The sequence below is a fragment of the Cherax quadricarinatus genome, chromosome 7 (genome assembly GCF_038502225.1).
Source record: "Cherax quadricarinatus isolate ZL_2023a chromosome 7, ASM3850222v1, whole genome shotgun sequence".
Classification (NCBI taxonomy): Eukaryota; Metazoa; Arthropoda; class Malacostraca; order Decapoda; family Parastacidae; genus Cherax; species Cherax quadricarinatus.
Genome location: NC_091298.1, coordinates 66,855,039 through 66,869,950, shown reverse-complemented (window position 1 = coordinate 66,869,950; position 14,912 = coordinate 66,855,039). Strand labels below are relative to the sequence as shown.

Sequence of the window (14,912 nt, the reverse complement as noted above, 5' to 3'; positions counted from 1 at the left end):
TCATACCTGGTATACCATCATACCTAGTATACCATCATACCTGGTATACCATCATACCTAGTATACCATCATACCTAGTATACCATCATACCTGGTATACCATCATACCTGGTATACCATCATACCTGGTATACCATCATACCTGGTATACCATCATACCTAGTATACCATACCTGGTATACCATCATACCTGGTATACCATCATACCTGGTATACCATCATACCTGGTATACCATCATACCTGGTATACCATCATACCTAGTATACCATCATACCTAGTATACCATCATACCTGGTATACCATCATACCTGGTATACCATCATACCTAGTATACCATCATACCTGGTATACCATCATACCTAGTATACCATCATACCTGGTATACCATCATACCTGGTATACCATCATACCTGGTATACCATCATACCTAGTATACCATCATACCTGGTATACCATCATACCTGGTATACCATCATACCTGGTATACCATCATACCTAGTATACCATCATACCTGGTATACCTAGTATACCATACCTGGTATACCATCATACCTGGTATACCATCATACCTGGTATACCATCATACCTGGTATACCATCATACCTGGTATACCATCATACCTAGTATACCATCATACCTGGTATACCATCATACCTGGTATACCATCATACCTGGTATACCGTCATACCTGGTATACCATCATACCTGGTATACCATCATACCTGGTATACCATACCTGGTATACCATCATACCTGGTATACCATCATACCTGGTATACCATCATACCTGGTATACCATCATACCTGGTATACCATCATACCTGGTATACCATCATACCTGGTATATCGTCATTCACCACAAGTGCGTCAAGGATCTCAATGGTAATAAGTCACTTTGTCTTGGGTTATCTTGTATGATAATTGTACTTATGTAAGCATCTTCCTAAATAAACTTACGAAGTCTATAATATTAAATGTTATGACAAGTGTCAATATTATTGTTTGTTACTGTTGTCATGGTAACCAGCATTCAATTATGACCGAAAATTTCAGTAAGGGATCATTTACTTCGTAGTTTTTGTTTCAGTAAGAATACTTAAAGCATGATTTTTTTTTTTGCAACTGCTTGTTGTATATTACATACACCCACGGAGAGTTTACGAAGTCGCTAATGGAAATAATTTCAAGCATTTGTCGTTTTCGGGTTATATTTATATAATGTACTTTTTAATGTGATAACATGTGTCCTCAAGATCATTGTTTAAAGATATATATTTTTGCGTATTATTTAACCAAAGGTTCAATGGAAAGTTGAGGAAATAAGGATCACAATGGAAATAAGTCACTTTATCTGACCGTTTTCATGTTACTCTAGGCAATATACACATATATTACCATGTATGATAATTTGTGTAAGCATATTTATGTGTAACTGTGCCTAAATAAACATACTAACTAACTTACTAATAATGATTGAATCAGTTGTGAATGTGAGTGTGTTTACATGAGAGGTCATGGCTGACCTAGACCCTGATAATTTATCAACCAGCGCTGATGAAGTCGATTATCCCCCTAATAACTATATCTATCGATGGATTGATGTCATGTTTGTCGTGGGAGGGATGTGCACATACTTCTTAGACTGGGTAAGACTGGGATTTTGTGGTTTTTAGGAAAAATTTGATTCGGCGCATTTTGCTGCCAGTGACTTGGGGGATTTTATGTAATTTTTGAGCAAGAGTTGTATATATCTAACCTCTTAAGGGGCTCTTTGATGCTGGTGAGTGGCTCTTGATCCAAGCAATGGGCTCAGTTGGTAGCCGGTTCAGTTCTCTATTAGGAACCAAGGTTTGATCACCGGCACGAGTGGAAGAGCCGGTCATGTTTCCTTATTTACCTAGCAGTAAGTAGGTACCTGGCTGAGGTGCCTTACATTTGTTGTCACTGTTCACCTAGCAATAAGTAGGTACCTGGAGAGAGTTTCGGGGGTCAACGCCCCCGTGGCCAGGTCTGCGACCAGGCCTCCTGTTGGATCAGAGCCTGATCAACCAGGCTGTTACTGCTGGCTGCACGCAAACCAACGTGCGAGCCACAGCCCGGCTGGTCAGGAACCGACTTTAGGTGCTTGTCCAGTGCCAGCTTGAAGACTGCCAGGGGTCTGTTGGTAATCCCCCTTATGTGTGCTGGGAGGCAGCTGAACAGTCTCGGGCCCCTGACACTTATTGTATGGTCTCTTAACGTGCTAGTGACACCCCTGCTTTTCATTGGGGGGATGGTGCATCGTCTGCCAAGTCTTTTGCTTTCATTGTGAGTGATTTTCGTGTGCAAGTTCGGTACTAGTCCCTCTAGGATTTTTCAGGTGTATATAATCATGTATCTCTCCCGCCTGCATTCTGCGAACCCGCGGTCAGAGAGTCTCAAAACTCCAGACCGTCAAGTTAGCTACTGAAAGCGGGTTCAATCCCCACCTATGGTATGGTTTGTTTGCAATCATGTCATTACGATTTCGTGAGTCATCCTCTGGTCTCCTCACAGTGTTCTAAACTTAGCCTAATTTTCTCTCATTTAATTTTATAAAACCAGATATAACACAAAAATAAATCTAGTACATGAAGAAATCTGTTTTATGTGGCATTGACTCGATCTTAAAATTCTCAGTAAGATATACTACCAGTCACAGTAATCGTAATTACTGTAATTAAAAAGTTAATCATCCTTAACCAGTTCTTTTCAAGTAATGAACACTCTCTGGGTATTAATGTTGATTGAAACTTAAGGAGCAGTAACATAATACTGTGTTGTATAAGTTTTTCCTTAGGCAGAGAGCAATTACAGCAATTCTTAAACAAAGGGTAACTCTACCTGACATCTGCTGGTGAGGGGCTCTTGGTCCAGGGAATTGGATCTGTTCTCCAGGTCCCTGAATTAAACCTGAATACCTTCCACATTCCCCTTCAGGCGCTGTATAATCCTACGGGTTTAGCGCTTCCCCCTTGATTATCATAATAATCGTCATCTACCTGACATCAAAATAGGAAAGGTCCATTTTTTTTTTAATTGGGATGAAAAATTACATCAACACTGCATTATTGTTACTTTGCATTTTATGTCACTAGATGTTTGTCAGCAGTGTGAAGGCTGACCCTTTCCAGAAGCTCTGGTTATGTTAGGCCTTACTGTATTGCTGTACATAAATAACCCGCACATAAAAGAGAGAAGCTTTACGACGACGTTTCGGTCCGAGCTGGACCATTTACAAAGTGTGACTTTGTAAATGGTCCAAGTCGGACCGAAACGTCGTCGTAAAGCTTCTCTCTTTTATGTGCGGGTTATTTGTGTATCGTTCCAGTCACGGTATTGTGCCTTTTTTTGTTATTGCTGTACATTACAGTACACATACAGTACTGTATATATTTTTGCCTGTAGTATATTTCTCACCATTGTGAAGGCTGAATATAAGCTTGTGTTATGTCATGTAGCTTTGCATTTGCAATATAATGTATAGCTGTATGTCACACTTTTAAGGTAGCTTTTGTAATCTTGGCTTGCGAAGCAATGATTGTCTTGCCAAATAAGCTGATGTAGAGTCATTGTTACAATAACCTGCAAAAATGAATCTGAACATCAGAGAATTAATACATTTTATTGTTGTTAAATAATATTGCTTAAGATAGTTTGTTTAGTATTAAGCTGAATTATTTTATGTTAATTTAAGCAGAATTAGGTGGTGTTGCCAAGTTATTTTGATGCAAAATTTATATTTTTTAAGCATGCTAATTCACAGAAATATATGCATAAGATCATTTTTGCAATAAGACAGTTTTATTGCACTTTGGCTTGTGTGACCAACTCTGAAAAAGTAAACACAATGTGTAAATTTTTGCACGCGTGTTCTGTACTAGCTTGAAGGCTGATTTATTCCTTAGGCTTGAGTTATGTTTCACTTCATTATGCAACATATATTTTTGCTGCAAAGATACTTGAGCAGTGTGCACCTTTATTCTTGGCTCTCTTCTTTCAGGGTTTGGACATACTAACTGCGTACACCCACTGGAAGCATAATGACGTCGTCTGGTTCACGCTTACTGTAATTTTTATAAGCGTTCCATCTTTAGTTATGACTGGTGTTTCACTTCATTGGTAACTGTTGAGTGTTTATTTTGCAAAGAGCTTTTTCTGTAATAAGTTTGCAATGTGGCCCTCTCTCTCTTTTTAATTGCTCTCATGCAATGTTTAAATAAATCTATTTAGAATTAAAATTCAGAGGTTTTATTTAAAATTGCATATTTTTAATTGTTTTAACACTAGCCCACAGTTATTAACTTACAGTATTTATAGTTAAAGTATGTATACTGTCTTCATTCAGTGGCTCAAACATATCATGTATATTATATACACAGAGTATATACAAGAGGGTGATTTTATCTACAGGATCTAAAGTTAAATTTAATTCTTACTGAGTTTTATATAATGGTCTGACTGTTTATGGATTCCAGTATAAGCCTTAAGGTGTGCATTATTATGTTAGATACTTCATTAGGTAGTAGGATGGTAGACAGCAACCACCCAGGGAAGTACTACCGTCCTGCCAAATGACTGTGAAACAGAAACCTGTAACTGTTTTGCATGATGGTAGGATTGCTGGTTTCTTTTTCTGTCTCATAAACACGCTAGATAACAGGGATATCTTGCTACTCCTACTTACACTTTGGTCACACTTCACAGACATGCACATGCATATATATGTATATATATATATATACATACATCTAGGTTTTTCTCCTTTTTCTAAATAGCTCTTGTTCTTCTTTATTTCTTCTATTGTCCATGGGGAAGTGGAAAAGAATCTTTCCTCCGTAAGCCATGCGTGTCGTATGAGGCAACTAAAATGCCGGGAGCAATGGGCTAGTAACCCCTTCTCCTGTAGACATTTACTAAAAAAGAGAAGAAGAAAAACTTTATAAAACTGGGATGCTTGAATGTGCGTGGCTGTAGTGCGGATGACAAGAAACAGATGATTGCTGATGTTATGAATGAAAAGAAGTTGGATGTCCTGGCCCTAAGCGAAACAAAGCTGAAGGGGGTAGGGGAGTTTCGGTGGGGGGAAATAAATGGGATTAAATCTGGAGTATCTGAGAGAGTTAGAGCAAAGGAAGAGTAGCAGTAATGTTGAAGGATCAGTTATGGAAGGAGAAAAGAAAATATGAATGTGTAAATTCAAGAATTATGTGGATTAAAGTAAAGGTTGGATGCGAAAAGTGGGTCATAATAAGCGTGTATTCACCTGGAGAAGAGAGGAATGTAGAGGAGAGAGAGAGATTTTGGGAGATGTTAAGTGAATGTATAGGAGCCTTCGTACCAAGTGAGAGAGTAATTGTGGTAGGGGACCTGAATGCTAAAATAGGAGAAACTTTTAGAGAGGGTGTGGTAGGTAAGTTTGGGGTGCCAGGTGTAAATGATAATGGGAGCCCTTTGATTGAACTTTGTATAGAAAGGGGTTTAGTTATAGGTAATACATATTTTAAGAAAAAGAGGATAAATAAGTATACAAGATATGATGTAGGGCGAAATGACAGTAGTTTGTTGGATTATGTATTGGTAGATAAAAGACTGTTGAGTAGACTTCAGGATGTACATGTTTATAGAGGGGCCACAGATATATCAGATCACTTTTTAGTTGTAGCTACACTGAGAGTAAAAGGTAGTTGGGATACAAGGAGAATAGAAGCATCAGGGAAGAGAGAGGTGAAGGTTTATAAACTAAAAGAGGAGGCAGTTAGGGTAAGATATAAACAGCTATTGGAGGATAGATGGGCTAGTGAGAGCATAGGCAATGGGGTTGAAGAGGTATGGGGTAGGTTTAAAAATGTAGTGTTGGAGTGTTCAGCAGAAGTTTGTGGTTACAGGAAGGTGGGTGCGGGAGGGAAGAGGAGCGATTGGTGGAATGATGATGTAAAGAGAGTAGTAAGGGAGAAAAAGTTAGCATATGAGAAGTTTTTACAAAGTAGAAGTGATGCAAGGAGGGAAGAGTATATGTAGAAAAAGAGAGAGGTTAAGAGAGTGGTGAAGCAATGTAAAAAGAGAGCAAATGAGAGAGTGGGTGAGCTGTTATCAACAAATTTTGTTGAAAATAAGAAAAAGTTTTGGAGTGAGATTAACAAGTTAAGGAAGCCTAGAGAACAAATGGATTTGTCAGTTAAAAATAAGAGGAGAGTTATTAAATGGAGAGTTAGAGGTATTGGGAAGATGGAGGGAATATTTTGAGGAATTGTTAAATGTTGATGAAGATAGGGAAGCTGTGATTTTGTGTATAGGGCAAGGAGGAATAACATCTTGTAGGAGTGAGGAAGAGCCAGTTGTGAGTGTGGGGGAAGTTTGTGAGGCAGTAGGTAAAATGAAAGGGGGTAAGGCAGCCGGGATTGATGGGATAAAGATAGAAATGTTAAAAGCAGGTGGGGATATAGTTTTGGAGTGGTTGGTGCAATTATTTAATAAATGTATGGAAGAGGGTAAGGTACCTAGGGATTGGCAGAGAGCATGCATAATTCCTTTGTATAAAGGCAAAGGGGACAAAAGAGAGTGCAAAAATTATAGGGGGATAAGTCTGTTGAGTATACCTGGTAAAGTGTATGGTAGAGTTATTATTGAAAGAATTAAGAGTAAGACGGAGAATAGGATAGCAGATGAACAAGGAGGCTTTAGGAAAGGTAGGGGGTGTGTGGACCAGGTGTTTACAGTGAAACACATAAGTGAACAGTATTTAGATAAGGCTAAAGAGGTCTTTGTGGCATTTATAGATTTGGAAAAGGCGGACGACAGGGTGGATAGGGGGGCAATGTGGCAGATGTTGCAGGTGTATGGTGTAGGAGGTAGGTTACTGAAAGCAGTGAAGAGTTTTTATGAGGATAGTGAGGCTTAAGTTAGAGTATGTAGGAAAGAGGGAAATTATTTCCCAGTAAAAGTAGACCTTAGACAAGGATGTGTGATGTCACCCTGGTTGTTTAATATATTTATAGATGGGGTTGTAAGAGAAGTAAATGCGAGGGTCTTGGACTTCCAGCAGGCATGCGTGAGCGTGTTTGATAGGAGTGAATGGAGACAAATGGTTTTTAATACTTGACGTGCTGTTGGAGTGTGAGCAAAGTAACATTTATGAAGGGGTTCAGGGAAACCGGCAGGCCGGACTTGAGTCCTGGAGATGGGAAGTACAGTGCCTGCACTCTGAAGGAGGGGTGTTAATGTTGCAGTTTAAAAACTGTAGTGTAAAGCACCCTTCTGGCAAGACAGTGATGGAGTGAATGATGGTGAAAGTTTTTCTTTTTCGGGCCACCCTGCCTTGGTGGGAATCGGCCAGTGTGATAATAAAAAATAATAATAATACTTCATTAGTAAAAGTTAATTAGGTAAATACTCAGTGTATCATAATCTACACTTGAAGATGGTGAAGGGAATAGTTCCATATCTACACACTGAAATTATTCCTCATAGATACATAGTAGATGGTTTAAAATACTTCTCAATTGAAAGCAGGGATGCAGTACGTACACTGAGAGGTACAGTGACTCAATAAGCATAAAGTGTTTAGGATATTTTGATGATTTATCTGTCCTATATCTGGGAGAATTTTAGGTGTTGCTCTCCCACCTTCCCATGTATTTGTCTACGAGAAACTAAGTTAAAAACAGCAAGTGATGTAAAAGAAAAGAAAGGTGCTAAAATTCTTAATTATAAAAAAAAGTGTTGAACTTCCTATGGATATAATGATAATAATTGAGAATTGTCTGACTTTCTACGTGCAATACAGTTTTTCATATATATTCTGTATGTTTTTATAATTAAAGCCATTGGGGTACCTTTGTACCAGTACTGTATACGTATAACATTTTGTAAACCAACTTCTGATTGTTTTTGAACGAAAATCTTTTTAAATAGCAAATTCTGTCCCACATTTTTGCTTTTACAACACAGTATTCAGATATTTCTCTTCTGCTGATTGTAATTATAATTATTATTATGCACATTTTAAGTATAAAAAATTACAAATATGTAAGAAGTATTGACTTCATATTGTTGCAAGTTAATGTGTTATAACTGTTTTCCAGGTACATTAAGGATGCCGATAACTCACATGTACCCAAGGCTTCAATGTGTCGTTGGGTGGTGCGCATAATTCTACTTGTATTTCAACTCGGACCGATTCTTAGGTAACACATATCCAGGATTTTGTTTGTAAACAAGCTATTTTGGAATTGTTTGCTGTGCTGTACATAATGATGCAGTTAAACCTGTTTATACTTTTGATTTTAGAATTTCATAATACACCTAAGTTAAAAAATTATTGTTATATATACATGTATTATTGTTTGCACATTTACAATAAAGAGCTAAAGCCTCATACCCTCATGGATAAAGAGAAGAAGTGTGAAGGGTGAGTGAGGTCAGACCTTAAAGAAGTGTGAAGGGTGAGTGAGGTCAGACCTTAAAGAAGTGTGAAGGGTGAGTGAGGTCAGACCTTAAAGAAGTGTGAAAGGTGAGTGAGGTCAGACCTTAAAGAAATGTGAAGGGTGAGTGAGGTCAGACCTTAAAGAAGTGTGAAGGGTGAGTGAGGTCAGACCTTAAAGAAGTGTGAAAGGTGAGTGAGGTCAGACCTTAAAGAAGTGTGAAAGGTGAGTGAGGTCAGACCTTAAAGAAGTGTGAAAGGTGAGTGAGGTCAGACCTTAAAGAAGTGTGAAGGGTGAGTGAGGTCAGACCTTAAAGAAGTGTGAAGGGTGAGTTCAGTTCTGAAAGAAGTGTGAAGAGTGAGTGAATTCAGTTTTTAAAGAGAAAAGTCAAGTTTTAGTAATAGATAGAACAGACACAATACATGATAAAATTTAATTAACAGCTATATAACAGGAAATACATATTACCTAATGTTCAAATTTCCATCCAGTACAATATTTTATGAATTGTTGTATAAATTAAAGTTTGTGTTTTGAATATTTTCACATGTTAAATGTGAGAAATATTAATTATTTTTTTTGTATTGCATTTCTTTATATTTAAAGCAACCGGCTTTCTTTCTATTGCACTCTGAAGGATGGATGGGGTTATGAACCGTAGTATTGGTGTCCCTCTGGCAAGACAGTGATGGAGTGAGTGATGGTGAAAGTGTTTCTTTTTTGGGTCACCCTGCCTCACTGGGAAATGGCTGGTGTGTTAAAAAATTGAAGAATTTTGGCTCATTTGATTAATGATAAAGTTACTGTGGATGATGGTAATGTCTATTTATTTCCTTTAACAGATATTTAGATTCTCTGTATCATGGCATCAAGAGTCAGAAATACTTCAAGAGAGGGGACAAGAAACAGCAACAGGCATACTATACTTTGATGTTGTATGAAGAGAGCGATGCAATTTTTCTCCGTCTCTTTGAGTGCTTCATGGAGGCGGCCCCTCAGGTTGTGCTCCAGCTGTACATCCTGACTCAGCATCCAGAGTCTGATGAATATGGCAAAAAATGGGGTGAGTGCTATTTATAGTACTGGAATATTACTGATGTTATATTCTATATACTCAATGGCTTTCATCTTCTTATTACATATATTGATGTCTTAGGGATTGTCTCAGGCTGTGATTTATAACTGTAATATAATGCTGAACTGAGCCCTGGAGGTGAAAAGTACAGTACTGAAGGATCAGTGAGGATGTTGAGGCTCAGAGGGGCATTTAAATTGTCATATCTGTACACTACTAGGAGGACAGCTATTGAACGAGTGATGGTGGGAAATGGCTGAAGGAGTAAAAATAATATTTTTAAAGTTTTACTTCTCATTTAAGAATTGTCATACATGCTTATCCCACTTACTCTTAACCCCTCCAGGGAGGTTCCTTGATGTTGGTGAGGGACTCTTGATCTAAGGAGGACCTGTGCTCCAATTTCTTGAATTAAGCCTGGTTACCTTCCATTTCCCAGGCGCTGTATGACCCATACAGGTTTAGTGTTCCCCCATGAATGTAATAATAATAATTCTCTTAAACATATGGAAGCATGTTTAGATTATTTCACATCTTGGAAACCTTGCATTATTGCTGGTTTGAGAAAGGCTTGGGAAAATTGTGAACATTATAAATGATTGGTCATTTCTCAAGTTGTGAGAATAGGGAAACCTGATATGAAGCTACATTATATGTATTTATAATTTTTATACATATTTACAATTTGCAGCATTTAGAAATATGCATAGCTTATTGACATAGTTAACAAGATAATGAAACATATGATTAAAAAATATCATGGTAATTGGTGTAGTATATTTATATTAACGTATTTTCAGAGTATGTACTGTTCCTCGGGTGTGTTACATCCCTCTTAAGCTTGGCTTGGGGTGTGACAGCGCATGCACGAGGAAGTAGATTCACCAACTTGAAGAAAAACAACATATCTATCCTTGGAACCTTTGTTCTTTTTCTGTGGCATATCTTCAGCATAGGTATAGTATAACAGTTACATTTTTTTCAACAAACCGGCCAAATCCCACTGAGGCGAGGCAACCTAAAAAGAAAAACGAAAGTTTTCTTGACAGTTACATCTAGTATTTACTTTCATAGATGAATAAAATTTCAACAAATTTCCTTTGTTTGACATCTGTAATTTCCATATGCAGTAATGTTTTAAACAAATGCTATCACTATGGTTGTTACCATGTTTCACCAAAAACCTGCATTTATAATGATATTTATAGTCCAGCTTGGGCCATTGTCAAGTTAACATATATTTTCAACATCTTAATGTTTGTTCTACTCTGAACCAATGATGTAATGTATCTTACATTTAAAATGAGTAATTCTGTGTAACAAATATGTACAATACAGTGGACCCCCACTTAACGATCACCTCCCAATGCGACCAATTGTGTAAGTGTATTCATGTAAGTGCGTTTGTACGTGTATGTTTGGGGGTCTGAAATGGACTAATCTACTTCACAATACAGTGGACCCCCGGTTAACGATATTTTCTCACTCCAGAAGTATGTTCAGGTGCCAGTACTGACCGAATTTGTTCCCATAAGGAATATTGTGAAGTAGATTAGTCCATTTCATACCCCCAAACATACACGTACAAACGCACTTACATAAATACACTTACATAATTGGTCACATTCGGAGGTTATCGTTAAGCGGGGGTCCACTGTATATGGTTTTTAACAAGCCTGATATAAGAATATGATTAGTATTCAGCTGTTGTTTACAACGATTAATAAAGTGTGGTTGATCTTACTTGCAGGTGCTCGTGTCACTGCCTTGGTGCTCTTTGCAGCTAGGTTTCAGCTGTATTTGAGTGTAGTGTGTGTTGGTCACTGGATTTTAATGATTATGTGGCTTATGTCACGGAGATCTCTTAGTGGAGTGTGCTCCCGAGCTGTGGGAGAATGCTTTCTTAGGTAAAGAATTGACCCTAGTCATAAGGGTTCACCTTTGTTATAATGTTAGATTTATTTTACTAAAATCCTTACAGTTTTATTTATATTTATAATGTTATTGGATAGATTTGAGTCATGATTTAATTTGTGTCATTTATAATAATTGTAAACTGCATTGTGTTGTATTCAGGAGTTGATATATTAGGTAATAGGTCAGTGAAGGATGAAGGAAAATCATAGAATAGACAAGGGAAAATATTACAGGAGTGTTGCCATATTTTCGCGATTTTAATAAAAACTAATCACACTTTCAGTAGAGATAAATAATTGTAATAATATTTTTCAGTTGTGTATTGGGGGCTGTGTACATTTTTGTCTTCATCAATGACAAAGATGAGCCAACAAGAAAGAAATATGTCTTCTACTATTTTGTTTGTGGACTAGAGAATTTGGTAATGATAACACTGTTTCTAATATTCACCGATCCCTCCACATGGTACTACATATCAGGTAGGTTCAGGAAGTTTATTGCACGTCTCTGGCAAAACAATGGTAGTGTGAATGATGGTGAAATTGTTTCTTTTTCGGGCCACCCTGCCTCAGTGGGAGATGTCTTGTGATGTTTTTAATTGGAGACATATTACAACCTACCTGCAGTAATGCTTCCCAAGTATGTGTATGATGTATAGGTGCAATAGTGAAAATTATCATTGATTAAACATGCATCAGAAAGTTTTCTCCATATGAAACAATGTATGTTTCATATTTAAATATACAGTGGACCCCCGGTTAACGATATTTTTTCATTCCAGAAGTATGTTCAGGTGCCAGTACTGACCGAATTTGTTCCCATAAGGAATATTTTGAAGTAGATTAGTCCATTTCAGACCCCCAAACATACACGTACAAACGCACTTACATAAATACACTTACATAATTGGTCGCATTGGGAGGTGATCGTTAAGCGGGGGTCCACTGTATTTTTCTACTAATAATCTAGGGCTCTGGTGGCCTGGTGGCTAACGCTGTCGCTTCATACGGCGAGGGTCTGAGTTCGATTCTCTGCCAGAGTAGAAACATTGGGCATGTTTCTTTCCACCTGTTGTCTATGTTCCCCCATCAGTAAAATGGGTACCTGGGTGTTAGTCGATTGGTGTGGGTCACATCCTGGGACATTGACCTAATTTGCCCAAAATGCTGAGCATAATAAGGGGCTTTCTATATAGTAGTATGTCATTGATGTCAGCTAGGCCTGTATACCATGTACATGTACTTGTAGAAAATAAAGATATTATTATTATTATTATTCTTTCTTTCAACACACCGGCTGTATCCCACCGAGGCAGGGCGGCCCAAAAGGAAAAATCAAAAGTTTCTCCTTTTACATTTAGTAATATATACAGGAGAAGGGGTTACTAGCCCCTTGCTCCCAGCATTTTAGTTGCCTCTTACAACACGCATGGCTTACGGAGGAAGAATTCTATTCTACTTCCCCATGGAGATGAGAGGAAATAAACAAGAACAAGAACTAGAAAGAAAATAGAAGAAAACCCAGAGGGGTGTGTATATATATGCTTGTATATGTATGTGTAGTGTGACCCAAGTGTAAGTAGAAGTAGCAAGACATACCTGAAATCTTGCATGTTTATGAGACAGACAAAAGACACCAGCAATCCTACCATCATGTAAAACAATTACAGGCTTTCGTTTTACACTCACTTGGCAGGACGGTAGTACCTCCCTGGCCGGCTGCTGTCTACCAACCTACTACCTAGAATTATTATTATTATTATTGCTTATTTGTTTATTAATCCCTGTCAGAACTTTTTGTGCTGATTTCTGCAAAGCAACTTTCTAGTATATACTGTGGGTGTAAACAAATTCAAGGTCCAAAATTTGTTTTACAAATTTGAGTCTGGTGAGAGTGAGGTGCGATAGTGTTTGTGTTGCCATTGTTGTTTAGTAAATTGTATGTGTCATTGTGGTATACACCTTGGTAATTGATACTCACAAATTGTATCATTGTACTGTTATGCTGAAGGAGACTTGCCATATGTAGATAATATTCAGAAATGAGTATATTAATTGAGACCTGTACAAATAATCCATTTTTTATTATTTATATTTGATGCTTTTTTGCAAAATAGAGTATATTACTATATGATAAGCAAGCTTCAACTATGTATATCCATGTAAGTCTGTTTAATTAAAAGGTTTATGATTGACGGTCAAAAGAGAATGTAAGAATTTGGTGAAGGCTTCTAGATATTACTGTATTGTTAATGGTATATGTTGGGTGACACAATCAGTAATATGAAAAGAAAATTGGATTAAAAATTAACAAACTATGGAACAGACGAGGTTTTAACGCACGGTGACTGAGTCCTAAAACTCCAAATGCAAGTTTTTACAGATGAATCTCCCAGCAGTGTGACTGGCACGAGATTCATCTGTAAAAACTTGCATTTGTGGTTACAGTGGTGGCCCATGCTAACCTCCCTGTGGTGTATAGAAATATACCTAGTTGAATGACTCTTGTTGTAGCCAGCTGGCCAAGTGGCTTGTGCACTGGCCTGGAGTTTTAGGATTCAGTCGCCAAGGGTTCAAACCCCACCTCTTCTGTGGTTTGTTTGCAATTGTATTATTATGATTCAGTGAATCAGTAAAATCAGATTAATTTGAAAGTACAGAACTTTTCCATTCTGGACTGAAAGACTGTACTGACATATTTGTTCCATTTCAGGTGTGGTGGTCTACTTCATATTATTTGTTCTGGGACTGATATTCATGACTCTGTACTACAGTCTCCTTCATCCTACAGTGCCACATGCTAACCACTCTCAAAAACTGCAGAAAACACAAGTGAATTCTCAATAAAAATAAAAGTACGTAATTTCTTGTCTCCCTGCAGTACAAGCTACCAATAAGTCACAAACCCAAAGAATGCAAATAATGTAAGTGAATTCTCAGTGAAGAGTCTCAAGCAATTCCTTGTACACTGCAGTATTCTACAGTACACTACCAAGTCACAAACCCAAAGAATACAAAGAACACAAGTAGATTTTTAGAAAGTCACAGTGTTCCTAGGATAGAGTACAATGATATACGGTAGTAGCTTTTTAATCATTTGGCAAGTTGTTCAATCTGATACCCAAACATATAATGCCAAAAGAAGGAAGAGAATGCACAAAAAATAAAGGGCCATAAAAAATTATGTAATCACCCGGTGATGACAATGCAGTGCGCCCTCTGCCAGGTAATTGATGATTTAACATTTCTGAGTTGTGTAAGTTGTTAGTAATTGTTATACAAGGGCTAAATTGATGCTGTTTCTGCACATGTCCAGAGACGTACCTTAGTCAGTGTTCACCTCGATCAAATGTAAGACTTAAGTCACGACCTCTGTTAGTGTTCAATTTAAGATTAAGGAAGTTGTTACTGCATCCATCTTTTTTATTTTGTTTCACATATTTTGTGTATGAAAATGCTGCTGTATAATTGTACCAGTG

At 37.5% G+C, this 14,912-nt stretch overlaps 1 protein-coding gene across 1 annotated transcript; it reads left to right on the top strand.

The window, feature by feature from the left end:
• The first annotated feature begins 747 nt into the window (after positions 1-747).
• Positions 748-14,296, top strand: LOC128686981 (XK-related protein 6). The gene is made up of 8 exons (XM_053774321.2): positions 748-1,647; positions 4,023-4,141; positions 8,104-8,205; positions 9,285-9,505; positions 10,318-10,473; positions 11,268-11,424; positions 11,750-11,913; positions 14,147-14,296. Exons 1-8 carry the CDS (start codon positions 1,516-1,518, stop codon positions 14,278-14,280), a joined length of 1,185 nt encoding a protein of 394 aa, XP_053630296.2. The 5' UTR covers positions 748-1,515; the 3' UTR covers positions 14,281-14,296.
• Positions 14,297-14,912: the final 616 nt, after the last annotated feature.